This window comes from Lethenteron reissneri, unplaced genomic scaffold, assembly GCF_015708825.2.
Source record: "Lethenteron reissneri isolate LAM-NWPU_2019-01 unplaced genomic scaffold, ASM1570882v1 scaffold_1096, whole genome shotgun sequence".
NCBI lineage: Eukaryota > Metazoa > Chordata > Hyperoartia > Petromyzontiformes > Petromyzontidae > Lethenteron > Lethenteron reissneri.
Window position 1 is genome coordinate 9,983 of NW_026890779.1, and position 27,619 is coordinate 37,601.

Below are 27,619 nucleotides of genomic sequence, written 5' to 3' on the forward strand. Positions count from 1 at the left end.
TGCCAGTGGCGCGCACGACCTTCACTCCCTACATCGCGTCTCACGCGGAGCGGCAGAGCAGCCAACTAGGGGATAGGGGGAAGGGGAGTTTAACATCAGGGGTCATGTGGGTCCCACCATTTTGTGCCAGTGACATATCACACGTGTCATATCGTGTTGGGAGTGGGATTGCAGTGACATCACAATTGTGCCATGATAACGTGATAGACAATCACAGTTTTTATTTATTTATTAAAGACACTTTAGACTTGTGTGCTCGACACAGCTACAAGAGAAGAGCTGCCCATCTTTCAGTGCCTCGAATCAGGCCACTCTTCCACACACCCCTCCCCTTATCGCAAGGGGGATCCGACTTGACCACTATTGTGAACCCCATATCTCACAGGATCGCTGGGGTCAAAGATTCGGACTTCAGATAGTGAAACAGGGGTCTGGCTTACCTTTTGACCCTCAATAGATCCCAATAATCGATAATAAATAAATTAATTACTAAACAAGCAACAAAGAGGGCTCACAGTAGGGGATTAAAAACAAGGTCCCCCACACATTGGGGTCAGGGAGTCCAGGGGGGACCCAGGCCCCCCCAGCATAATTTTTCACTGAATGTTTTTGAGGTTACTGGTAAACTGGAGTGGTCACGCAACTGACGAGTCCTAGCCACAGCAGAAGCGAGAGGTATACTGGATGTCATGTTCTCGGCAAGTAAATGCTTTCTGGGTCGCCAACCCCCCAGGGGGCCCCAATGGGGGAGGTCCTGCTTTTGCTAGGATCTCAGCCCAGAGGAGTCTCAATTTTGCTAGGATAGTCCTGGTAGTCTCATAATGGCCATGTTCTGGCCTCGTGCCCGACTCATGACGACTCAGACGAAGGGCAGAGATACCTGAGTAGTGGACAGAGCGACCCGAGCAGTGGGTGGAGCTACCTGAGTATTGGGCGGGGTTACCTGAGTCGTGAGTGGGCTCGTGGTCGAGTGGACATGGCTATGTAAATGTGAGCAGGAGCTGACAGAGGAAGATAGGTGGCTGCCAGCTCACCCCCTTGGTTCCTGGTTGAGTTTCACAGATACATGGCAGTCTTACACCAAAACCTCCTGGGTCCGTGAGTCCACAGCTCCTCCTGAACGGCTCGCAGATGAGACCGGGTTTGGTCAAGTTCAGGTTTGAGTCCAGGTCTCCCTGAGTGAGTCCCCTCTGTCACCGTTACACGAATGCCTGACCCCCTGGGTTCCCTCAGGGGTCTCCTTGAGGATCTGAGTCTAGCATTGGTGTTTGTGTTGTGGAGTGGGAGTGGAGTAGGCGGGTCCGGGGTTTGGGCTTAGGGGGTGATTGGTTTGGGGGGGAGTGAATGTGGTCACTTTTGGGGTGGAAGCTGGAGTTGGAGTCAGGGGCAATTGTGGGGTCAGGATCGAGATTGGGGTCATGATTGGAACAGAGGTCAGGATTGGGGTCAGAGTATAGGTTAGGGTCAGTGTTGGGGTCGAGGTCGAGGCCAGGTGAAGGGTCGCCCCCGTGCCGCTGGATGGGAGTGATGAGTGCGCACGGGACACGACGGAGACGTGGCCGTGGCGAACACCCGGTTGGGGACACGGGTCGCTCCCCCTCCTCTCCCTCCTCATCTTCTTCATCATCACACCCTCCTCCTCCTCCTCCTCTCTGCTCCTCATTGCTTCTCACTTCCAAAGAGGTGCCAGGATGTAGGTTTTCTTGTTCATCGTCCCCCTCCTCCTCATAGCCTCCTCCACCTCCTTCTCCACATCCTCCTTCACCTTCTCCACCTCCTCCTCCCTCCTCTACCTGTGCACGGGGGGCCCCTCTCTCCACGCCGGCCCCAGGGCCTTGACTCCGCTTGGGGTTGGCACCGGGGACCCCCTTGGGCCGCATCTCGGGGGTAGCATCCGGTGTGGGGAGCCCCAGCAGCAGCAGCTGACGCAGGGGCCCCGCGGCGGGGGGTGTCCAGGGCGAGCCGGGGTCTGGCCGGGGTTCGTCCGGAGAACCTTGGGGCCCATCCTCGGGCGTTCCCCCCCCATCTCCTTGACGTCTCCACAACCGGAGGCGCTCCCCCCAGGGGCGGCTGCGGGATGGGGGGGGGCGCTGGCAAGAAGGGCGGCGGCGGCAATGTCGGGAGGCGACGGGCAGGGCCAGGGCGACCCCCAGGAGGAATGCGCCCAGCGAGCAAGGAACCAGCAGGGAGGCAGGGACCCTGAGGGGGGGGGGGCCCTCTCCCAGGCCCCCCGATACGCGGCGCTCCCGGATGAGACCTGCAGCAACCGCACGACACCGCCGCCCGTTAACAAAGATGGACGCTTAGTTGGGATAGTCAGCCATGCCTACAAACTGCAAGGATGTTTTAAGCATCCCGTCTGCCACGCACGAAGGAGGCAGCGCATCGTTTAGTTATTGCGTTATTCATTCTCCACAATGAGAATACATTTTCTTCGACTGATTATTCTGCGTTATGAATGCAGAGATTTGTGTTGAGCCAGGACCCATGTCTAACAGACGGGGCTCTTGCCAGTAACATCTGGGAGTTGAAGAAAGGTGACTCTATTGATGAGGCACTGAATGTTGAAACTGGTCCAGATAATGCTTGCGCTGGGATTATGCACTCCTAGAAAGAAGGCTGTGTGGCTGGTGGGAAGTGTAAAACATGCTTTTGTTTTTTGACGTGGAGTGAACCGATACAGGAAGCAGGAGGTGGTGTAGCGCCTGCTGGTTTACCGCGTCAGTGACCTTCACCCAGTGTGGAGTTCACGGCCACCATATGCCCGGGGCCTGTTCTGCACGTGCCGTGTCCTGGCAACTCATCGTATTCTCCAGAGCGATAAACCTCAAGGACCTGTGACTGGAACTCTGTGAACTGGAGGAGGTGCCACATGACCATGGGGGCAAACTGTGGGACATAGTGCTGTTGTTAGTTTTAATTGTTGCCTCGACACACTTCGCCATTCAGGATAAGGGGACTCCCCACTGACACCCCACTCAGTTACTTTTGGTGGTATTGGTGGGGTTAATCAAGGGGGATTCTTTTCAGCCAAGTTTTGGTATTTTGTGTGGGGTGAGCACAGGAAGGACCGTGTGGGTGGACGTGGCGGAATATAAACCCCCATTTCCGCCACAGATGGAGCACATGGTGGCTGAGAATGCTTCAGAACCATTACCCCAGCCCAGAGTCCACCGTTATGCCACAAATGTAACCAAGCGATGGGCCGCTTCGTATCGATATTCCTGGGCTTCCCTGCTCGCTGTCCCACTGGATCTCCGGGCAGCAGCAGGCAACCCCACGTGACTCCACATGACCCCACCAGACTGTCGCTTTTGGGTGCTCAATATGAGGGTCACAGGGTCACAAGAGGGGTCATGAGAGGTCACATGGTCATGTGAGGGTGGTGGAGACTGGTGCAACTGCTGACTAACCCGTCTCTGTGATGCATTCATCTGTAACACGGACACACACACATAGAGGCATTAAACACACGCACAGAGGCATTCACCATTAAGAGAGAGGCATATACAAAAATACAAATAAATGTGTACACATCCCATCGGCCACCAAGGCCTTCTTCCTTTTCTGAGTGCAAAATCCGAGCAAAGTCAGGCTTGCTCACTGGCGGAGCCAGGATTTCCAGGTAGGAGGGGGCAGCCCCTCCAGCTATGAAAAATGAGTTGTTGTTAGTAAGGACTTGTCCATTGATTTTTATTCTATTGCGTGTGCGGCGATGGCGCAGCCATCGATCGAGGATCGAATTCGAACCGTGTGTGATCGGTATCACGCTCGCTGAAGGTATGGCTTCAGGGAAGTCGTGTAATGTATACGCAACTGCGCACAATTATGTGAGTCACTTATAACCGCTTTGCCGTTACTTATTGCCAATTATGGACTCAGACTATTGTCCTATCATCTCATAGAGTCCCTGGCACATAATATGCTACACCATTGGCAGTGGGGGTCGCAAAATGCCGATTTATTACAAATAAACCCCAATGATCCGATCAAAATTAGGGATTTCGATCGGATCATTGGGGGGGGGGGGCACGTGCTACCCCGCCCCCCCACTGGCTCTGCCAGTGGGCTTGCTTGAACCAATGGTGGTGAATTGCCAGATGCTTATCAGCAAGGATCCTCTCCGTTAGATGTGGGTCCTAGTTCGATGCAAAGCTATACAATATAGCAATTACATGTTATATATAACAATTATATAATGTGGTTATAATTAGCATCAGCCATGATCAATCCACCCCTAGATGAAGGCCTCCCCCCAAGTATGTTAAAGGTTCGAAAGTGTGGTATCTGTGTCTGGCTGTCTCTGTGAGTCTGGTTGGGGGAAGGGCTTAGGGCGAGTCTCTGTATGGCGAGTACTCTGCACTCCCTAGCACGGTGCCCCCATCCCATTGCCAGATGTGGGGGGGGGAGCGAGGGAGGCGGGGGGGCGTTCGTCCTGTGTTTGCGTTGCCCTTGTGGAGCCACACAGCAGCAGCTGCCAGTGTCACCGAGTGGGACTCGGGCGTCTACACACACATAGAGACAATGATACCCCGTATAGCCTTAACAGACTGCTGGGGCAAGTGTTCTTGGTGAGCAACTATTAAGGCCGGTGCGGTAAATGGGTGGGTGGCCAACGCTGCGTCCGGCCGCCTTTGTCTCCCCAGGACCGATGTTTACACACTGCACCAGGTACTCATTGAGACTGAGTCGACCTCGGAGAGGCATAGAACTGGTTCAGATAATTACCACCAGTATTGGTGGCGGTGAGTGGGAATCAGAATCTTTGTTTATCCGAGATAAATCGAGCTCGGCTAACTAGTTTCGTAGTGCAGCGCGCTAAACACTGTGCCACCATTTCCCCTATAAATAGAGATAAACACATAGACACAAAGTCACATAGACACGCACACTCACATACATAGACGCAGAGACATACAGACACATACTCTAACACAAAGACCCCCCATATGGCCTGAACAGACTTTTAACTTTTGGGGCAAGTGCTGTTAGCAAACACCTATAAAAGCCAGCACGGCAGACGAGGGGGTGGGTGGCCAGCACCACGCATGACCGTCTTTGTCTCCCCAGTGGCGATGTTTACACACCGCACAAGGTACTCAACCTAGGGGAGGCCCAGGACTGGTTCAGATAATCGCCACTGGTGTTGGTCGTGAGCGGGTTTGTAGCACAGCGCGCTAACCGCTACATCATTGCTCCCCTAACACACAGACAAATACCCTAACACACAGAAACACACACACAGACAAATACCATAACACACAGACACACACACACAAATACCCTAACACACAGACACACACACACAGACACACACACAGACACACACACACGCACAGATGCACAAGTACCCTACCTGCACACTCCTCCATTCCGCTCGTGTCACCATAGGCAACATCCTGTTCAAACGGCTCCCTGGTGGGTCCAGCAACACACAGACACACACACAGACACACACAGACACACAAATACGGACATGATGGAGATGGTGGTCAGAGCTGTAATGGTATTATTGGTGATGGTGGTGCTAAATGTGATATCCATGGTGGTGATGACAAAAGTTGTGGTAGCGGTGGTGGTGGTGATGGTAGTGGTGAGGATGGTGGTGGTTAGGGTGGTGGTGAGGGAGCCCCCTTCGCTGCACGACACCTCCCTCACCTGGTCCTGGGGCCCAGGCGCTGGCACGACCCCCTGACCCAGCCGCAGTAGGGGTCCCGCGCAGCCACACATGCCCTGCACACCCCCACAGCACGGAGCCCCCACCCCCATACACAACACGGGGTCATTCTGCCCTTCCTCATTCACTGCTCCCTCAGCCATCACTCACCCCTCACTCCTCCATCTCTACTCAACGCCCATATTTCTCCTACCCATCCCATCACCGCCCCTCACGAACCAACATCTCCACATGCCCCATCACCACATGCCCATCACTGCCTTATCACCACACGCCCCATCGCTGCTCCCATCACCACATGCCCCATCACCGCCCCATCACCACAAGCCTCATCACCACCCCATCACCACAAGCCTCATCACCGCCCCATAACCACAAGACTCATCACCGCCCCATCACCACAAGCCTCATCACCACACGCCCCATCACCACAAGCCTCATCACCACACGCCCCATCACCACAAGCCTCATCACCGCCCCATCACCACAAGCCTCATCACCGCCCCATCACCACAAGCCTCATCACCGCCCCATTACCTCCGGCAGGTAGCGTGGCGCTCGCAGCGGCTGAGCGGGAGCCGCACGAGGCAAGAGGAGAAGGCGACGAGCAGCGCGTGGGACGCAGCGTCCACGGAGAGCGCAACGATGCTTGCACCCCCAGACTCCCCGCACCTACGCACGCACACGCATAGACATACACGCACCCACGCAAATACATGCATGCACACACACACACATACATGCGCGCACATGTACACACACACACATCAATAACAAGAAGCGCAATTCACCACTCGGTTTCGGTGACGTCACCACACAACTTGTGCCAGGCTATGTGCACGTTGAGGCTGTCATGTGATGTGTGGAAGGCTCACGAGCAGGAGGTCATGGGACAGACCCAGGTACCATGGGTTGATTTACTGAGAAGACTGACAGATGCAACACATACGCTCCCCACTGTACCACCTCGCTGTATTTTATCCCGACAGTGCCAACATTTTTTCATCATGGGACCTCCCTTGCCAGTGTAGTGACATAGGGAAGGGCATCGCACTGCTGCTTCGCTGCCATCGGGAACGGAGCGACAGAGCCGCGGGGAGAGGACACCGTCGTCGCTGCGGGGGCTGGTGGTGGAGGCCCGGGCATTCGGGCCACGCGGTGGGGCCGCCATTTTGGCGGCTGGTCGTGGCGCTGTTCCTGCCAAAATGCCGCTCCCGCCAACTCGGCGGCTGGTCGGGGCGCTGTTCCCGCCAAAATGCCGCTCCCGCCAACTCGGCGGCTGGTCGGGGCGCTGTTCCCGCCAAAATGCCGCTCCCGCTAAATCGGCGGCTGGTCGGGGCGCTGTTCCTGCTGCCGAAAGGCCGTTCCCACCGACATAAATGCCTGCGGAGGGGGAGTTCCACACGTTCGGGTGGCGCCCCCGTCTTCTGCTCGAGCGCGAGAGGTGGATGGGTTCGCCAGAGGAGGCCGTGTTCACCATGCAAGATTCTTGGGGGCGTCCAAGTGCTCCACCTTGCCGCCCTCCGCTATTCACAGTTTACCAGGCGAGTCGTGACATGACATAAGCACCCGGCCCCAAGAAAATTAATAATAATAACTTCACCCATGTTGCGTGCACCGGGTTGCGTGTGTTTTTTTTAACTCGCTGGTTTGCGGAGCGTGTTCGTCCGGTTGTGTGCGTGACAAATTGACGCGGCGTCCGTGCAGGTGTCTGCTTGTAACAGTGTTTGTTATTAATTACGGCGTCGAGATCGTTATCTTCAGGGGGCAGTTAATGATTAATTCGTTGTTGGGTGTCCCGAGCTCCGTTGATATCCTGTGGGTTGCCGTGTTAATGACTCGTGTTGTTACATCGTTTAGTTGCGAAATCGCGATTGTTATTGTGTATACTGTATGGAGTTTCGCTCGTGATTGTTCACGTGTAACTGTCAGAAACTTTGATCGTCATTGTTGCCAAGGTACAGACCATATGGAGCTTTGCTCGAGAGTGTTAACAGTGTATGGACTGTTGGGTACTTGCTTGTGATTATTTACTATGTACGGATTGTCTGGAGTATTGATTGTGTGTTGCCATGTGGGGACTGGATGGAGCATTGCTCCAAATGATTAGCTGTACGAACTGCGTATACTGCATATGCTGCATATACTGTATTAATCAATTCGGCGATTCTTGGGTTTTGTGTCTAGTTTTTTGCTCTCAAAATTCAAATGCCCTGAGTCCCATGGTTAATGTTGAAGGGGATTTTGAAATGACAGGTTCGGTGTGTTTCAAACTCACTGGTTGGTTCCTGTCCATTGTTGCACAGATGTCTTTTGTGCGGGAATGCCCCTCGTGTTCTACATGGATCGGGGGTGCGTTTCAGTTAATTGCCGCCAAATTGCGTTACTCTCTCAACTCAGTTGGTACAGCTGCATGCTGCTATGCGAGTCTCGGAGATGATGTGTACGGATACGGGATGTGAGGTGTATTGTTGTGACCATTGAATATTCGGGATCGTTACAAATTGTGCGTACCTGTTCGGCATTGGATCAGTTCAGTGGGGGATCCTAATTCAAATTGTATGTGTTGTGATGGTGTTAAATTGCGATTGTGTGGGGGATGACTGCTTGCTTTGTGGCTCTGCCGTGATTGGTATGGAGCATTTCAATTGCGATGGTGACATGCTGCCAGGGACTTGGAATTGTGGTGCTGGCTGTCACCTATCTTGGGGCGCAGATCCTGACCAGGATGGCCCAGTGAGTGTTGCGTGTCTAACACGAACGTTGTGGTCCCGTCATGCTATGGTTGACGGCTTGACCTGACGGCTCGGAGATTGAGACACTCCGAGGCGCGTTGAAACAGTGGGCTGGAGATTCGTAGTGTTCAGGTGTAGTTGTCCCGTTACGTTGGGACTGTATCCCTCAGTTGTTAGGGTGCATGTTGTACAGTGAGTGAATGATGGGTCGTCTCAGCTCGGTCGGTACAGCTATATGCTGCGCTGCGAATCTTGGAGAGAGACTGGTTTAAAATTCCCCCGATATGGCCGACGCGTGCTACTGGTTGTGACGCCGCGTCGGAAAGGTGGTGGGGTGGTAACATGGAAATTCCCCCCCGATATGGCTGACGTGCGCGGTTTTAGGATGGAGACGCCACGTCGGAAAGGCGGGGCGTGCTAACGGGTGACATGTAATGTCGGTGGTGGTCCTCAGTGAGGGCTGCTGGTTCGCAAGCACGGGATGCCTTGGAGATGCGGTTCCCGCGTGCGGCCGCCATTTCTGGGCAAGAGCAGGCAGATTTATTTTGTTGTGTCATGTCAATTTTATATATATATTTTAAAATGTAGATACTGGAGCAGCCCTGAAGTGCGACTTCTTTGCCCTGTACATGGGTCGACCCTGAAGTACGACTTCTCGACCCGGGACGTAGACAGACATCCGGAATAATAATTAGTGTGTAGAGGGGTGCTAGACATGTTGGTCTTCGCCTTCTCACCACCTGACGGATGGGACGGTGGTAGGGTGGTGTGGAACCCTGCCATCCATGGGGTGGTTGTGTGATTTTGGTTCGATTACCGGTGTTGGTTGTGCATCCAATGCGTCGGAATCTGTATATTTTGTTTTATTTTCTACCGCCGAGTGGTATACAATCATCTCCACTACCCTGGGGCCGGGTGACTGTCATGTCCGAAGAGCGGAGGCGAGTGTTCGTTGAGTGATGCCTCAGGAGGGTTTGTTTCTCGTCACAGGAGGCAGTATCTACCTGGCACCTTGGAGTCGCCGGTTATGCCGACCGGCTATGGACTGGGGGGAGGGAGTGGAGCATGCGTCAGCTACTCCTGCTCCTCCTGTTCTTGACTCCTGGGGAGGGGCCGTGCCCTTTGGGCCGCTTCTGGTTCCCCAGGGCCTCCAGGGGGGGGGGGGTGTGCACCTCCCCTGGGGGGCCCGGCCACATGGACTCGTGGAAGACTGGCTGCTCTACATGGCTTTCAGACGCCTTGCTCATTGCCTACGTCGTCGTTCCAATGGCAACACTCACATGTCGGTGCATGCGTGATTCTCACGGGGAGGCTGTGCTGGAGCGTAAGTGGGTTGGCCAGTTTCCATGTATATTTGTTGTTGGCAATTCCTCGTTTTCTATGCGGTTCCCTTCCTTTTACCCTCGTCGATTCTGTGTATATTACGTGATTGTATTTCTTATCGGTCGCCGGTCATTTATTGAGGCACACCTTTTCGATGTTTCACAGTTGTGTTACAGCCGGGATGGCTGTGTGTTTATACAGGGGGGGGGGGGGTGATGTAGTGACATCGGATGTCACTACTATGTCGGCCCGTACGAGGGCTGGGGGCCCCAAGGGGGTGCTTGGGGGGTCACGTGGTGGAGGGACCCAGACCTTCCCGTGAGGTGGGGGAAGGGAGGCGTGGCCTGGGAAGGGAGGCGTGGCCTGGGCAGAGCCGGCCACGCCTGGGCGGAGCCGGCCACGCCGGAGCGGATATAAGCAGGGTGTGGATGCAGAGCGGGGCTGTTGAACTCCGAAGTGAAGACGACATCATCGGTCCTCAAGTCCCGGGTCGTCGTCCTGGACCAGGCAACCCGTTGCCTGCCTGGTCCACTCTGTGTCGTGTTCCAGAGTGTTAGTGAGTTGAGGAAGGTGGTCACCACCTCATGTACAGTGTTATATTACTTACCGTTTAATAAATAGTGTTGCCTCCAAGCTGTGTGTGTGTGTGCACCTAATTCGAACCCGCTACACCAGTATCAAAACATAAATATAAGAATAGGTTTTACCTATTCTTATATATATATTTTTTTCCTTGCAAAAAGTTTCAGTTTGGCGTTATAACATCTTAACACCTGTTTTATTGCCAGAAAGGATAAAACTTATTCTCATATTTTGCTGCATTGTAACTGCCCGGTGCTCCGCTGGTTGTTGTGAGTGTTGGTCCTATGCCTTACCCTGTTGTTGGAGGAAAATTGCCTCCAACTGCCCAGTAGCATCCTTCACGAGCCTTCTCCACAAAGGCCGATCTTGACACTGCTGGTACCAGTCATTGGTAAGGCCACTCAGCTCCATATCCTCATCAGTCCATTTCTTCTCTAGCCCATACCGAGACCATTTAGTCCGCTCTATCCAGCCAAACAGAATCTGCTTGGTCATGCGGTGGTTGGGCGTGCAGCCGACATGATCCAGCCAACACAGCCTCACCTGCCGGAGGAGCTCACAGATGATGAGACTGTGCACATATATTTCAAGGATCCGAAAGCTCACTCAGACACACAGACACAGTCACAAGTTGTGGCCCCGTTCTGGTGTTGAGCTATGACTCTCACACTCGGGGGTTGAACGCCTCCAGCTGTTCCAGCACCACAGCCGAGCCCTCCAACTCCAGGGGGGGCAACGCCTTGATCACGTGGCCGCCCTCTGAGCCCACGAACAGCACCGTCTCATTGCCGTAGGGACCCGCGCTCGTATCCACGGCAACGTGGGTCAGCCTCCACCTGCGCCACGGCAATAGGTGGGTACCCAGACACACGTACAGACACACGGAGACAAATATACATCAGGAAGCCCACACAATGCTGGGGCAAATGCTGTTAGCGAGCACTTATTAAGGCTAGCATGGCACATGAGGGGGCGGTGTGGCTAGAACCACATACAGTACCGTCATACACACAGGCACACCTCCACACATCTACACGCCCCTACACGCCTCTGCATACCCCTACAAACCCCTACAACAACAACCGCCATTGGCCACTAAGTGGCGGTGATGTCATCACGACGCTTGTGCCAGGCTATGTGCATGTTGAGGCCACGTGAAGTGGCGAACGCCCGCTGGCACGAGGTCACAGGGCAGACCCAGGTGCCACAGGTCGACTGACCGAGATGACTGGCTGATGCACCACCTGTGCCCCTACTGTGCCAACTTGCTGTGCTTTAGCTACCCAGCGCTCTGCTCATTGTGAGAATTGCTCCTCCGCCCTCGATTGTTGTTGGAGGGCGACTGTCTCCAACTGGCCAGTAGCGTCCTTCACGAGGCTCCTCCACAGAGGCCGATCTTGACACCGCTGGTATCAGTCATCAGCAAGTCCACTGAGCCCCACATCCTCCTGTACCACATCACTCCATCTCTTCTCTAGCCCGTGCCGCGCCTGTTTAGCCTCCTCGATCCGGCCAAACAAAAGCTGTTTAGGCATGTGGTGGCTGGGCATGTGGGCTACATGATCCAGCCAACGCAGCCTTGCTTGCTGGAGGAGCTCACTGATCGGACTTTGTCCAGATCTTTCAAGGATTTGTGAGTTCCTCACAAAATTCAGCCTGGTTAAACCCAGGATCGATTGTAGGCAGGCCAGCCTAAATGTTTCTAGCCAGCGAAGATGTTCCATGAGAAGGGTCCACGTTTCGCAAGCGTAGATAAGGTAGGGCATAACTGTGGCCGAGAAGACCTGAAGCTTCATGTGGAGCGACAGACCAGGTAGCTTCCACACAGCGTTACGCAACCGATGAAAAGATAATGCCGCTCGACTGATTCGGTGTGAGAACTCTGCTGTCAAACCGGAGCCGGTCATGAGCACACTGCTCAGGTATGGGAAACTCTCCACTCTTTCCACAACTGCCCCATCACCAATTGGGAGTTGTGGGGGTGGAGTGTCCGATGGTACAAAATACCTAGGCAGGTGCTTAGTTTTGGCGGGGCTGATGGTAAGGCCCCACCTCTTAGTGGCAAGCTCCAGGTTCAGCAGCAGCACCTCCAACCCCTCCTCTGAGTGAACAACAATTACCAGGTCATCGGCATACATAACATGATTGAGCAATAGGGAGCCATCCCTTGACCGCATCCGGGCATCGATCAGCCTCCCATTGCATCTGTACCAGATGGAAATTCTTCCAGCATAGCTATTGGTCGAAATAGATGTGAAATAATATAATAATAATAGTACAATTTGTAACGCGCGCAAATTTGCAGACGTAGTGGCCGCAACTCAGAGGCGCGGAGCCAAGCTCAGAGTCGCTCAAAAGCATGATTGTAGAGGTGAGTTTTTAAGTGTCTCTTGAAGGAGGCGATTGAGGTGATGCTGCGAATGTGCAGAGGGATATCGTTCCAGACTGTTGGGGCTGCCACCGAGAAGCGGCGCGTAGACATGACCATCCTGGATCTTGGTATTGAGAGGAGGTCGTGAGTCGCGCTGCGCAGGCATCTGCCGTGTGCTGAGCTGCAAGTTGTCAGTAATGAAGAAAGATACGGCGGGCAGGCGGATATGAAGGCATTGTGGGAGCCAGAGGACATCCCTGTCGCACCCCAAGGTGTACAGGGAATGGCTCCGACTCCAGGCCACGTAGTTTTACCCGGGCCCGCTCACCATCATGAAGATTCTTAATTATCGTCAGCAGAGGGTCAGGGACTCCGAAAGCACGAAGAACAACCCAGAGCCCAGGCCTACTGATTGTATCATAGGTCTTGACCAGGTCAATAAAACAGAGATGTAGGTCTTGTTGGAATTCCCTACACCTCTGCTGTAGCAGATAGACAGAAAATATGGCATCTGTGCAGGACCACCCTTTCCTGAAAGTGCATTGGGGCTCCACAAACCTCTCCTCGGAGTGCTTAGCAAAGCGATGTTGAATAATCCTTGCCAGTACCTTTCCCGGCACACTGAGGAGTGAGATGCTCCTGTAGTTGTTACAGTCTGTGCGGTCCCCCTTCTTAAAGAGGGGGACCACCAGGGCATCCTTCCAATCCTGCAGAACCCGTCCAGTGGTCCAGACTGTTGTTATGATGTCATGTAGGGAAGTCTGTGCACAAATGCTACCCTCCCTCAGCATTTCGCTTGGGAGATCATCTCTGCCCGGTGCCTTTCCTGGTCTCAGACTCCGGATCGTCTTCAGTACTTCCTCAACAGATGGCAGCTCAGCCAGCCACTCACAGGGGGTGACTTCTTCTTCCAATATTTGAGGCACCGCAGCCTCAGCAGGGTCATCCCCACTTTGTCCCACGTTGTTTCCAGGCTGAGGGATCTCCCCTCCCCCAGGACCTCACAGAAATGCTCAGCAAATGTGCAAACCTGTTCCCGGGGGTTAGAGATTGGATCACCGTTCTTTCCCCTAATGATGGTAATAGGTATTGCGCTGCAGGTTACTTTTTTGATGGAGTTAAAGAGCAATTTGTGATCGCAGGCCATTGAGGCAGACTCCATCTCCTCGGCAACCAGCGACCACCACCCATCCTTGCAGCGCCTCACAGCTCTCCGAACCTCCGAGCGAAGGCTGCAGTAAGCCTCCTCATTCTCCGACGTGGAATGCTAAAGACGATGAGAGTGGACCTGTTGCTTTTTCTCAGCCAGCCTGAACATCTCAGCCAGGGTCTCTGGAGAGGTCTGGACCATGTATCCAAAGCAGCCATTGCAGCTACAGGAGCCAACCCCAGCCGCAAGCGATGATGGAATTCTCACTTGCAACTTTCAAAAGCTAGCTGAGACCATGCCACTATGGATTTTAATGGGGTCCTGGGTGTACACCCACCACCGGAGTGGAAGAATGGCAGGCGCATCTTACAGATGATAAGTTGATGGTCAGTGGGCAGATCAGCTCCACGGTAGGTCCTGGTGTCAAGGATATGGGCCCACATCCGCTGTTCCGTCACTATGTAGTCCAGCAGATGTTATTGCTTAGACCCGGCATGCATCTGTAATGTGAGGGTATATCCGGGTGGTTGATCACACATCGTTATGATGATTGGCTCTACCGGTCCAGGCCCATAGCCAATGGGGAGAGGTCTAGGGGTGTGGCCATGATGTAATGGGAAGGTAACACCTGGAAGGAGATGATTGGATCTGCTGGCTTTAGCCACAGCCAATGGGGGGACGAGTTAGGGGCGTGGTCCTGGGATCGTAGGATGGAATCTGGAAGATTCCATGGAGGTTACCCAGGACTGGTGGAAAGGTACCACGTGACCCAGGTATTAAAAGGGGTAGAGACAGGTAACACGTGGTCAGATCTGGAACGAACGAAGGGTGAGGCCACGCAGGAGCGGGGGTCCAGGCCTGCCACGTGGCAGCAAGAGTCTCTCTCCCTCCCTTTCATGCTGTCTGTCAACAGCGTGAAGAAGTAAGACAGTAGTGGAGTTTATATGAAGAGAGCTGTGAACGAAAGAGAAATAAAGAACCTGATTACAGAAGTCGCTTCCACGACCTTTATTACACATCAATGATGTTGTGTGGATACGCCGATGCCGGAACAGCGTGTTGGTAATTACAAGCCCATGAGCTGCACAAAAATCTAGCAGCCTCCTGCTGTTGTTATTGAGCTGATCTGGCCCATGCCTTCCAATCACTCCAGACCAGGTGCCAGCATCATGACCAACTCGGGCATTGTAGTCACCCAAACAAGATGACTCTATCCCAATGGGCTACTTTAGCCAGCACCTGTGACAGGAGGTCATAAAAGGTATCTGACTCATCGGCCTTGCCTGAATCCCTCCACGGATGTTCGTCTTCGGTGGGGGCATAAGTAACCATGACCACCACTCCTCGCCTCTATTTGATGGGAAGGCGAGCCCAAAGTAGCCTGGGGCTTACAGCTTCCCACACCTCACCGCCACGCTCCCACACCCCCTTCATTCTTTTGTTCAGAAGAAGAGCTACTCCCTGTTGTTTGGCAGTCTCTTGTCCCGAGTAGAGGACTGTCCACCCCTCATGGTGGCAGCAGCCAGAGCCAGTCCACCGGACCTCCGGAATACCACAGAGATCCAGGCGGTACCGGTCCAGCTCCCAACAGAGGAGTGGCAGCCTCTTCTCTGCAGTGAGCGTTAGAACATTCCGTGTGGCCACCCATAGAGGTTTTTTGTTGTTTCTGGAGGAGCCCCGAGGGTAAAGATTCAGTCTCCTGGCTCCGCCAAATGGGGTTTGGCCAGGTGACGTCATAGACGCCTGTCCCTCCGGGGCCTCCGGCACAAGCTTATTCATTAAAATTTTCAGTCGTGGTTTTGTGGTCATTAATTGAAGGTGGAGGGGTTACCAGCCCCTCCACTGCCCTACACACAGATGCCTGCACTCCCCTACACTCCCCTTCACACCCCTACACTATCCCACACACTGACACCTGCATTCTGCCGCACACCGACAACTGCTGCACGCACCGGTCGATGGAGCGGATGAGCCAGGGGTGTGAGCCCAGGCTACCCACGGTTTCATCCAGCAGTGGATGGGACTTGACAAACTGGAGCGTCTCCTCAGGGAACTCAGCAGAACTGTGGAACCCTCTCGCGCATGGGTCCCCAACGCAGCAGCCGGGCCTGGGGTGGGGGCCCGGGGGGGGGGGGGGGGAGGACAGAGGGAAGCCCAGCAGGTGAGCCCAGGTGTGTTCCAGATGGGTGGCAGGGTGAGCCTGCGTGAGCGCAGGTGAGTCCTGGAGTGTCCACAGAGTGCAGGTGAGTCCTGGAATGTCCACAGAGTGCAGGTGAGTCCTGGAGTGTTCACAGAGCGCAGGTGAGTCCTGGAGTGTTCACATAATGCAGGTGAGTTCTGGAGTGTTCACAGAGTGCAGGTGAGTCCTGGAGTGTCCACAGAGTGCAGGTGAGTCCTGGAGTGTCCACAGAGTGCAGGTGAGTTCTGGAGTGTCCACAGAATGCAGGTGAGTCCTGGAGTGTCCACAGAGTGCAGGTGAGCCCTGGAGTGTTCACAGAGTGCAGGTGAGTCCTGGAGTGTCCACAGAGTGCAGGTGAGTCCTGGAGTGTCCACAGAGTGCAGGTGAGTCCTGGAGTGTCCACAGAGTGCAGGTGAGCCCTGGAGTGTTCACAGAGTGCAGGTGAGTCCTGGAGTGTCCACAGAGTGCAGGTGAGTCCTGGAGTGTTCACAGAGCGCAGGTGAGTCCTGGAGTGTTCACAGAGCGCAGGTGAGTCCTGGAGTGTCCACAGAGTGCAGGTGAGCCCTGGAGTGTCCACAGAGTGCAGGTGAGTCCTGGAGTGTCCACAGAGTGCAGGTGAGCCCTGGAGTGTCCACAGAGTGCAGGTGAGCCCTGGAGTGTTCACAGAGTGCAGGTGAGTCCTGGAGTGTCCACAGAGTGCAGGTGAGTCCTGGAGTGTTCACAGAGCGCAGGTGAGTCCTAATGTGTCCACAGAGTGCAGGTGAGTCCAGGAGTGTCCACAGAGTGCAGGTGAGTCCAGGAGTGTCCACAGAGTGCAGGTGAGTCCTGGAGTGTTCACAGAGTGCAGGTGAGTCCTGGAGTGTCCACAGAGTGCAGGTGAGCCCTGGAGTGTCCACAGAGTGCAGGTGAGTCCTGGAGTGTCCACAGAGTGCAGGTGAGTCCTGGAGTGTCCACAGAGTGCAGGTGAGTCCTGGAGAGCTCACCTGGGCGTGGGAAGCTTCTCCTCCGGCACGGTCGTCCAGCCGTGGTCTCCGGACCTCGGCTCCTTGAAACGGCCGGAGAACACACGGGCAACCTCCTCCATGTGGAACGCACACACGGCCGATCCGGTGATGCTGCATGCAGACACACACGTACGCACAAACCAAAGACAAAGGTCTCCCGTGTAGCCTGAATGAACTTCTGGGGCAAGTGCTGAGGGAAGACCTACGAAGGCCGGCACGGCAACGAGGGGGTGGTGATGTTTACACAGCGCATCAGCTGCTCATTCGAGGTTGAGCAGACCTAGCAGAAGCCCAAGACCAGTTCAGCTAATCGTTACTGGTGTTGGCCAGAATCAAGAATCAATCTCGGGACATTGGGTTCTAAGCGCAGCGTGCTAACCGCTGCGCCACTGTTCCCCACGTGCACCAAAGACACGTGCGCCTATTCAAAGAGATGCTAGAGGGGGGCCCCGTCTGCTCGTACCCCGCACGTCACCCCAGCCCGCTGTGCGTGGTGGGGAGGGTCCCACCTGTTTGCCGGGGTGGTGAAGACCCCGACGAGGAGGTGGGGGCCCCCCGCGGGCTGCAGCCCGACGAGGGCGTGGAGCTCGGGGAAGGGGAAGGGAGGCTCCCCGGGCACGGCACAGGCGAGCGACGCCTTCGCGAACGAGCTCCAGTGGCGGTGCAGCACACGCGGCGAGCCCCCCGCGTCGCTCCGGCACACGCGCGCCACTCGCGACACCACCGCCTGCAAAGACACCGCGGTGGCCCCGAGATATCAGCTCCCTCGCCTGGTTGTACAGGAGGTCGTGGGTTCGATCCCGACGACTCCTGCTGTAGAATTGGAGTCTGCATGTCTCTCTCTCTTTCCCTGTGGCAGCGTTGATTTCCTGCGGCTCCTCTGGTTCCCCCCCCTCCTTTGTATCCCCAATGCTGTTGCTGAATACACACCGCACCAAGTACTGGACTCGTGCACAGCTGAGTCGACCTTGGGGGGAACCCAGGACAAGTTCGGATATCAATCGCCATTGCTGTCAGGTGTCCGCTTGTGCTGGGGTAGGGCAGCATCATCCCACTGTCAGATAGCACCATGAGATATCATCATCGGATATCATGCTGTGTTGGTCGCACTGCTGGGATTGTTATCATCACCATTCCGCTTGGTTACCCAGGAAACTCAGTCTCGTGACTCCACCTCCTGTATACCAGGCGAGATGTTAACTCCCGCGCCTGGTATACAGGAGGTCGTAGGTTCGACCCCGACCCCGACCCCAAAGCCTGTATATTTGTAGTTTGCGGTCACTCTCTCTCCACGATTACATCGATTGTTCTACGCGTCCTCCGGTTTTACCCTCCACATTTATAATCAACATGTGTTTAGAGTATTTCGCTGGGATTTATTTACACGTGATAAGCCACTTAGTTGAGGTATCATTTGTGTCCAGGTCACTTGTTAATAAGAGCTATATAGCTCAGTGGGCCTTACCTGGTAAAATAGAAAGTTTAAAGACGAATAACCCCCATGTAGCCCACACAATCTGTTGAGGCAAGTGCTGTCAGTGAGTAGCAGCACCCAATGAAGGCCGTCACGGCACACAAGAGGGTAAGGTGGCCAGCACCACACCCCAGGACCGGTTCAGATAATCGTCACTGATTTTGGGGGCCGAGCAGGAATCGCACTCGAATTGCTGGGTTTGTAACGCAGCGCACTAACCGTTGCGCCACCACTCCCCACAACACACACACTCCCATTAAACCCCCTGCCATCTCACCACCCCCTCACCGCACCACCCCAGCCGCCCCCTCACCAGCTCGTGAGCACCCATCTCCACCCCGAGCTCGCGGAAGAAGAAGAAGACGTGGGCTCCGTGCTCCAGCACGTGGACAAAGTGTGGCTCTGTGCCACGCCGCACCGCACACAGAGACACACCGCACCGTGGGACTCCGCGCCACACACCATAACCCGAGGCACACCACACACGAACACACACACCACACACACACCACACACACACCACACACACACACCACACCAGAACACACACACCACACACCACACACGAACACACACACCACACACACACACCACACCAGAACACACACACCACACACCACACACGAACACACACACCACACACACACACCACACCAGAACACACACACCACACACCACACACGAACACACACACCACACACACACCACACACACACACCACACCAGAACACACACACCACACACCACACACGAACACACACACCACACACACACCACACACACACCACACACACACACCACACCAGAACACACACACCACACACCACACACGAACACACACACCACACACACACACCACACACACACCACACCAGAACACACACACCACACACCACACACGAACACACACACCACACACACACCACACACACACACCACACCAGAACACCACACACACACACCACACCAGAACACACACACCACACACCACACACGAACACACACCCCACACACACACCACACACACACCACACACACACACCACACCAGAACACACACACCACACACCACACACACCACACGAACACACACACCACACACGAACACACGAACACACACACCACACCACACACGAACACACACACCACACCACACACAAACACACACACACCACACACATGAACACACACCACACCACACACGAACACACACACCACGCCACACACGAACACGCACACCATCCCACACACACCACACCACACACGGTGGCACAGCACACTGCACAGCCACCGTACCATGCAACACCACACCGCACACACGGTGTGTGGGCATTTTTGCTGTGCTGTGAGTGTTGTCGTTTCGTGCGGCACGTCTTGGTTTTTGTGTGCCGTGTTGTGTCGTGGTACGGTGTATTGCAGGGTGCCGTGTTGTGCTGTGCCGTGGCGCGTTGTGCTGTGTTGTGCCCCGGTGTGGGTGATGCGGTGTGCCGCAGTGTGCCGCCATGTGCCGCGGTGTGGCTGGGCGCACCCTTCAGCCACCTGGAGTCGTGTTTCACGCTCCGCAGCGTGGTGCCATTGCCCAGGCTGCGGTAGAGAACGGCGTCGATCGCCAGGAAATCCGTGACCGTGCCTGAGTACAGGTGTCCGTCTACAACCACCACAACCATCACAACCACCACAACTACCACAACCACAATAACCACAACCACGATAACCACACCGTGCCTGAGTACAGGTGTCCATCTACAACCACCACAATCACCACAACCACAATAACCACAATAACCACAACCACGATAACCACACCGTGCCCGAGTACAGGTGTCCATCTAGAACCACCACAACCACACGGAGTCCGAGTGCAGATGTCAGTCTAATACAACCACCAACAACAACCACCAGGCTGCCCCCCCCCCCCTCCCCGGCCTCTCACCGGCAAACAGCGCCACGTTGCTGTGTGCGGGGTCGTACGGACACTTGGCCATGCCGCTCACATCGACCCCGCGCTGCTGCAGAGAGCTCAGCTGGGGGGGGGGGGGGGGGGAAACCATCACACACGTTAGTTTATAAATGTGTCGTAACCCTCCACCACCCGACACCTCCAATCAGTAAAAAAGTGTCACGTTGACAAAAGACAAATAGTTCACTGCTTTAGCCCACCGGTGTGTTGAAGCCACAACATTTACAATTGGAGTACGACGTTTCGCTGGTAATTGCGATTTAAAGGTTTTTATTAACTTCTCAGCGGGTACAAGGAAAACCAAAGAGAGTACTGAAAACCACTCCTTCCCGGGCGCCCCGGTTGGCCCCTTCGAGCCTCCGTCACATCCGCGAGCTCCACCCACATACAATGCAACAAAAAAAGCTCGCCGCCATAACGCACACCGCCCCGTTCCCCTTATTTACATTCATCACCACCATTCACCCATGCGCTGCTCCATCACATCGCCTTCCCCCGATCGAACACGTACATTCCTCGCCCACACGACTTAGCAGGCCGGCTAAAATGTGCATGGCCATCCTTCACTATCCCTTCCCTATACCCGCCGGTCCCCTCGCTACCCCACCCTGGGTAGGGGCCACTTCCACTTCACACCTGCGGCCTTGTATCCCAGCCTAACCCGGTCTACTTCCATCACCCTTTCTAGCAACCTCCTCGCCCAGTAGCACACCTCCAACGGTGATATAGGGGACCCATCCAACTCTTTTCTGCGAGCTCCCCACAAGGCCTCCTTTGTCGCGCCTATTATGGCCCACGTTCGATCTCTGTCATCTCCCCGCACCTCCCTTAAGACTCCCCACATAATGTCCCGACTTATCACCTGCGACGGGTAAAACCAGGACAACAGCGGACTGCTCAGTCTCCACACCTCCTGTGCGAAGGGACACTTCACCATGACGTGCACCGCGTCCTCATCTGTGTTGCAGCCCCTCGGACATTTGGGCGAACGTGCCATTCGGCGAGAAAACATGAAGCCCCTCGTCTCCAATCTATCCCACACCACCAACCAGGACAGATCTCTCTGTTCTTCTGTGAGCGCCGTTGATGAAGTGTTCCTCCACACTTGACGGTACATAATCCTCTTCGCGCCCATCACCCTCTCGCAGGCCTCCCCTTCGTTTACTTTGGCCAATACCTCCTTGGAGTTCCACGGTCCCCCTCTCTGACTCAAATTGTACTCTTTTATGTAGTCACCCACCGCTGCATTCAGCCATCCTTGTGGCCAGGCCAAGGGCGTGCCCGCCGGTAATTGGGTCATCCCAAGCCCCCTCAGGAGCCACATCAGGCGATACCTTAAATAACAAGCGGCCTTCCCCCGGGGCTCTTCGGAAAAGAATAACCTCAAAGTGTTGCACACAAAAATTGAGGACAGCACACGTGCAATATTTGGGGCACCCTTCCCCCCGTTCTCGACGCGTTTACACATCACCACCCTCTTCAGTCTATCCATCCCGCCTCCCCAAATGAATTGAAACAACAGCGATTCCAGGATTCTTGCCTCCCTCCTACCTGGCGGGTACACATATGCGAGGTAGTTGAGTGTTGGTAAAACCACCACCCTCACTACCAGAATCCTCCCTTCCATCGTGAGCCGTCTCCCGGCCCACTTGCCTAACTGTCCCTTTACCTGCTTTATCCTCCCGTCCCAGTTTCGTTCCGCCGACCTCTCTCGGCAAAAGGACACTCCCAAGACCTTGACTTCCTCCGTCTTTATCCCCAACTCAGGCGGCCGGCCCTCAAATAGTCTCAGGTCCCCGAAGGCCATCAAGTCGCTCTTCCTCGCGTTCACCTTCAAGCCGGAGGCCAGGCCGAAGCGGTTTGTCTCCTTCATGGCCCCCCACACTGATGCCACGTCCCTACAGAGCACGACTACGTCATCCATATATAGCGCCACCTTCCCCTGTTCCTTATTCCCGGGGATGGTCACTCCCTTAATCTCCTCATTGTTTCTCATTGCCTGTGCAAGGGGTTCCATACACATTACAAATAGAACCGCGGACATCGGGCACCCCTGTCTCACCCCTGACTCTACTGGAATTGTCCCCGAGAGCTCCCCATATATCAGTAGTCTGGTCTTGAGCCCTTGGTAAAGACGCCTCACCCAATCGACCAAGGGTCCCCTCACTCCTATTTTTTCCAACACTGCGAACATATACTCGTGCGAGAGGCGGTCAAAAGCCTTCTCAAGATCCAGGCTAAGAAGCCCTAGGGGGCATCCCCTCTCTACTTCTACATCTATTGCCTCCCTTAATAAAATCAGGGAGTCCGAAATCCTTCTTCCTGGCACCGCACACGTCTGGTCGGGTTCGACTACTCCCTCCACCACCTTCCCCAGGCGCGTCGCAGCTATTTTTGCCATAATCTTGTAGTCCGAGTTCAGGAGGGTAACTGGATGCCAGTTTCCCAACTCTCTCCGGTCCCCCTTCTTATACATCAGTGTGATGAGCCCCTCACACATTTCTTCTGGCACCAGTCCGCCCTCCAGCATTTCCCTATACATCTGCAGCATATCCCCTTTCATTAAATCCCAGAATGTAATATAGAATTCTGCTGGAATTCCATCCAGTCCTGGCGTCCTATTCTTATTCTGCCTCCTCACTGCCTCCTCCACTTCCTCCATCTGGATCCTCCCTCCCAGTACCTCTGGGTTCTTAACCTCATGTCTTAGCTCCCCTAGTAGTGCCTCCCTTATTCCCTTATCCGTTTCCTTCCTCCCATACAACTCCCCATAGTACTCCTCCGCTATCTCTATCATACCCTCTGTCGTTGCCTGCCTGCCTCTGACCGGACTTACCAATTCCCTAAGTGTGTTGTCTCCTGCCTTGCATTTCTTAAAGAAGAAACTCGTACATTTCTCTCCCTGTTCCGTTGCCCTGACCCTTGCCCTGTATGCCATTTGTTTGACTCTTTTCTCCAATACCGAGGATAACCTTCCCTTCAATCTCCGTATATCCTCACCCACCGGGAATCCCAGCTCAAGTAACCTGTGCTTCTTCTCGATTCTAGCGTTCCACAGCTGCAGTTCCCTGTTTACACTCCTCCTTCTACTATGTGTCTGGAAGAGGGCCTTTATCCGGCCCTTCACCATGCTCCACCACTCCACCCTCGTGGCAAAGCATTCCTGCAGGGTCGTCCAGTCTTCGTACTTCCTTACAAAGTCTTCCACGACCCTTCTGTCTTCCAACAGGCTTACATTCATTTTACAGGTTCCCTTCCCCATCTTCAGGCCACCTGGAATACCGAGCTTTGCCTTCACCAAATTGTGATCTGACAAGGGGAAGGGTTCCAGGTCAGCTCCATCCACCTTCACATTGACAGACACAAAGATGAAATCTATTCGTGATTGCGTTCTACCACCCTTATCCGACCACGTGTATCCCGGTCTCACCGGGTGTACCTTTCTGAAGGTGTCAGTCATTTTAAAATCCTCTATCAGCTCCTTCAACTTTCTAGAGGAAGGGTCGAGCCTCCTCCTCCCAGCCACCGATAACAGGTCTGCCAGGCACAACGGGCAGTTAAAATCACCCCCCATTATGACTTGCCTTCTCGTCACGAGCAGGGTCGCTACATTATTCCATAGGTCCACTCTTTTTGTGCACGTCGTGGGGGCGTACACATTTATTAGTCTCAGGTTTGCCTCTCCATAAGACACGTCCACATAATGGAGGCGGCCCGGGATCACCTCTTGGGACCCGACTATCTGTATACCCCTCCTGCCTAGGAGGGTAACCACCCCCGTGCATCGATTTTCATTACTCCCGGACCAAAAGTAGTAGCCATCCCAGCTCTCCAACAGCTCCTCCCGGCCCAGGGTGTATGGTAGGTGGCATTCCTGGAGGAAGACCACCTCCCACTTGGTAGCCTGTAGCAGTTGTATTATTGCTCCTCTCCTCCCCTTTCCCTTCAAGCTCCTCACATTTACGGACGCCACGGAAAGTTCCATGTTGGGATGTGTCTCAGTCCGAAGCGGCCTTCTCCGCTCGCCCTCCGTAACCGTCTTCATTCGCCAGTTCCTGCAATTTCATTTTGCCCCTTGTTCTCAAGGGTTTCCCCCTGCGCCGGCTCTCCACCCTTTCCTCCATCCCCTCCCTCGAGGCCTCTGTGTCCAGCGAGGAGTCCGAGGATTCCGTGCTGCCTAAAGGGGCGCCTCTTTTTGGGGCTCTCCGTATCCTCCTTTTCCTTCCGATTGGTCCCTCCCATGTCTCGCTACCGCCTTCCTCCTGCTGTCATTCCCCTTTTCCTTCATCCTCCTCCACCGCCTCCGCCCAGTCTTCCACGGTCGTCTCGGAGATGCTGCCCATGCCGTCGCTCCCCTCCCCCGCCAGCCCCTCTTCCTGCTCGCTCGATGTCTATTCTGCTCTTTTTGCATGCCTCTCCCCTTCTCCCCCTCCGTCCGTCGCTGGTGGCTGCTGCTCAGCCACCTCCCCACGTCCTTTCCTCACCAGTTCCTTATCCGGGTCCAGTTTGTTCCCACCCCCTTCCTCATCCCTCGCTCCTCCTACCCTATACGCCCTAACCTTGTTGGCGTACGACTCCGGACAATTTTTGTACAGATGTTCTCGGCTACCGCAGAGGTTACATTGTGCCGGAACACTGCATTCTTCTACCTCGTGGTCCAGTGCCTTGCATCTATAGCAGACTTTTGTCTTGCACACTGCAGCCAGGTGACCGCTGCCCCCACACCTCCTACACAGTTTAGGTTGTCCGGCATACACAACATATCCCCGGTTGCCTCCTATGTTCAGGGCACTCGGGATGTGTCTCAAGGTCCCTCCCTCTGTTTTCAGCCGCACCCTCCATTGTCTTGCCCCTGTCCATATCCCCACTGAGTCCCTCACCTTTTTACAGCCCGACAGTACCGAGCAGTGCTGTCTTAGCCAGACCTCCACGTCGTGGTCATGTAGGGCTTCATTGTATAGGAAAATAGTCACCACCTTCGTGTCCAGCTCTGATAACAGTTGTAGCTTCATTGATATCAATGGCTTCTCCTCCGCCTTTTCCTCGAAGCGGGTCATAAATCTTTGTAGCAGGGGGCTTCAGTTGAAGCTTACATCAAACGCCCTCCCTCCCGGCAGAGTTATCAAACAGTACAAGTCTGTCGGCTCTATTTGTAGCAAGCCCATCATTATAGACCGTACAAAGGTCGCTCGGTCGATGGTCATTTCTTCTGCTACCTCGTCCATCATTACTCTGACGCAATTATGTCGTTTGACATGAGGTGGTGTCAGACTCACCCCTGCCCCGCCTCGCCATTTCCCGTCTCGTTCCCGGGGCCTCCCAGCTCCCACTGGTCCAGCGTCCACTGTCGCGTTCTCCCTCCGGGCCTCCCCCTGCCCCAGGGTTGCTGGCATCTCTCTGGCTTCGTTCCCCACCCTCCGCTCGGGGGCATCCGCATCTCTGCGTCCGGACGCCGTACCTTTTTCTCCTCGGCCTCCCTCACCCACTCCATCAGCTCCCGCCCTCCCATCCAGTTCCTCCATCCTCTCCTTCTGCCGTGCCTCCGCCAAGTTCCCCTCCATCCGTCTCCATGCCTCCTCCACGCATCCCCCTGCTGCCAGCGGGTCGGTCTGGTTGCCCCAGTCCCCTCCGGGAGCGTAGGTGGTGTCGGTGGCCCTCTGCTTTCGCCGCGTCTTCTTCTTATCTCCTGCAGTCACCGTCTGGCCGACTCTGTCGTCCCAGGCTCCCTCAGCAGTGCAGGTGGCATTCATTTCTCTTGACGCACTCCCTGCTTCCTTTTCATCTGCTGCGAGCATAAGCTGGGCGGCTCAGTCATCCCGGTCTCCTTCAGCAACTCGGGTGGCCCTCGTGGTCCTTGACTCTCGCCGTTTCCCCTCTTCGTCTGTTGCGATTTCCGTCTCCATTCTCCAGCAGTCCCCGCTTCTTGGCAGCGTGGTCATCCCTGGCCACACGGTCAGGGCCCTCGCAGGCCTGGGGGCTGGTGGCTAGGTCTCACTTGAGATCCGGACGGGCTGGAAGTGTAAAGTAGTAACTCGGCAGGAGACGACTTCACGGGTAGCACACTCTTTATTTTCACCAACTTGTAGTTACACGGATGACTAACACCCTACTTCGTTACACGGGTGACCAACACCCACTTAGCTACACGGGTGACGGACACCCACTCAACTACAACTTCGTTACACGGGTGACCAACACCCACTTAGCTACACGGGTGACCAACACCCACTCAGCTACACGGGTGACCAACACCCACTCAGCTACACGGGTGACTAACACCCACTCAGCTACACGGGTGACCAACACCCACTCAGCTACACGGGTGACTAACACCCACTCAGCTACACGGGTGACCAACACCCACTCAGCTGTACTGACACGGGCTCTTACGCCCTGTAGCCTTCCGGGACACACCCAGCCGGGGTGCCCGTCTCGGCTCTGGGTACCACCGTCCCGACCCACACGGGCGTCGGACTACGGTCCCCCCAGTCTCGGCTCCGAGCCACACAGGGCCCCTACCTCCTCCACCCCGTCTTCGGTCTTCAACTGGTTAACACTGACCACGAGTGCTCTCGCGCGTCCCCCTTTATACCCCTCCTGCGGACGTCGCTGAGAGTACTCACTTATCTGACCAATCACTGCGCACTCGCTACGATCCTCTTTTCCCAGCTTGTGTGAGCGCGCCTCACCACCGGCGCGCGCGTCCATGCCACGCCCACACCGCGTGCCCAACCCCGCGCCCCGTGATCCATCACTGCCGGCGCACGTCAATACCACCACTACATCACCCCCTACCACATAGCTCGCAGCCGACCCGGCTGCTAATAAAACCTACAACACCCCTTCACCCCCATGTGTGCCCCGTAACATAACACAAACCCTAACAACACAACATGAACACCGCAATCCGCAAAACCCAGCAACCGCCACACCCGCAACAAGAACAACATGCACAATCCAGCGAGTGGCAACGATACTGTGTATGCGGAAAGAGTAACAATAAAAAAAATTTCTTTAATCATTTTCTCTTCTTTTCTCTCCGACTCATGCAGCGTCCCAATGTCCGAGCGTCCCTTGAACGGGACATTACCCCGGCAGAGGGGGAAGCCGGCAACGAAGTCGGGCTTTAACAAAAAAAGAATTTTTTTTTTTTTTTTTTCATGAA

At 55.0% G+C, this 27,619-nt stretch overlaps 1 protein-coding gene across 1 annotated transcript in view; it reads right to left on the reverse strand.

The window, feature by feature from the left end:
* Window positions 1-218: 218 nt before the first annotated feature.
* The window catches only part of LOC133361474 (semaphorin-6B-like), a 38,811-nt gene continuing 11,410 nt past the window's right edge, over window positions 219-27,619 (reverse strand). The window contains exons 6-17 of the mRNA XM_061580391.1: window positions 20,428-20,518; window positions 20,023-20,142; window positions 18,809-18,897; window positions 17,531-17,748; window positions 17,001-17,132; window positions 15,791-15,946; window positions 10,986-11,153; window positions 6,215-6,349; window positions 5,659-5,733; window positions 5,357-5,415; window positions 3,414-3,434; window positions 219-2,257 (exon numbers count right to left, since the gene is read on the reverse strand). Of these exons, the coding sequence (XP_061436375.1) occupies window positions 1,230-2,257; window positions 3,414-3,434; window positions 5,357-5,415; window positions 5,659-5,733; window positions 6,215-6,349; window positions 10,986-11,153; window positions 15,791-15,946; window positions 17,001-17,132; window positions 17,531-17,748; window positions 18,809-18,897; window positions 20,023-20,142; window positions 20,428-20,518 (2,292 nt within the window). The 3' untranslated portion in view covers window positions 219-1,229. The remainder of the gene's footprint in view (window positions 2,258-3,413; window positions 3,435-5,356; window positions 5,416-5,658; window positions 5,734-6,214; window positions 6,350-10,985; window positions 11,154-15,790; window positions 15,947-17,000; window positions 17,133-17,530; window positions 17,749-18,808; window positions 18,898-20,022; window positions 20,143-20,427; window positions 20,519-27,619) is intronic.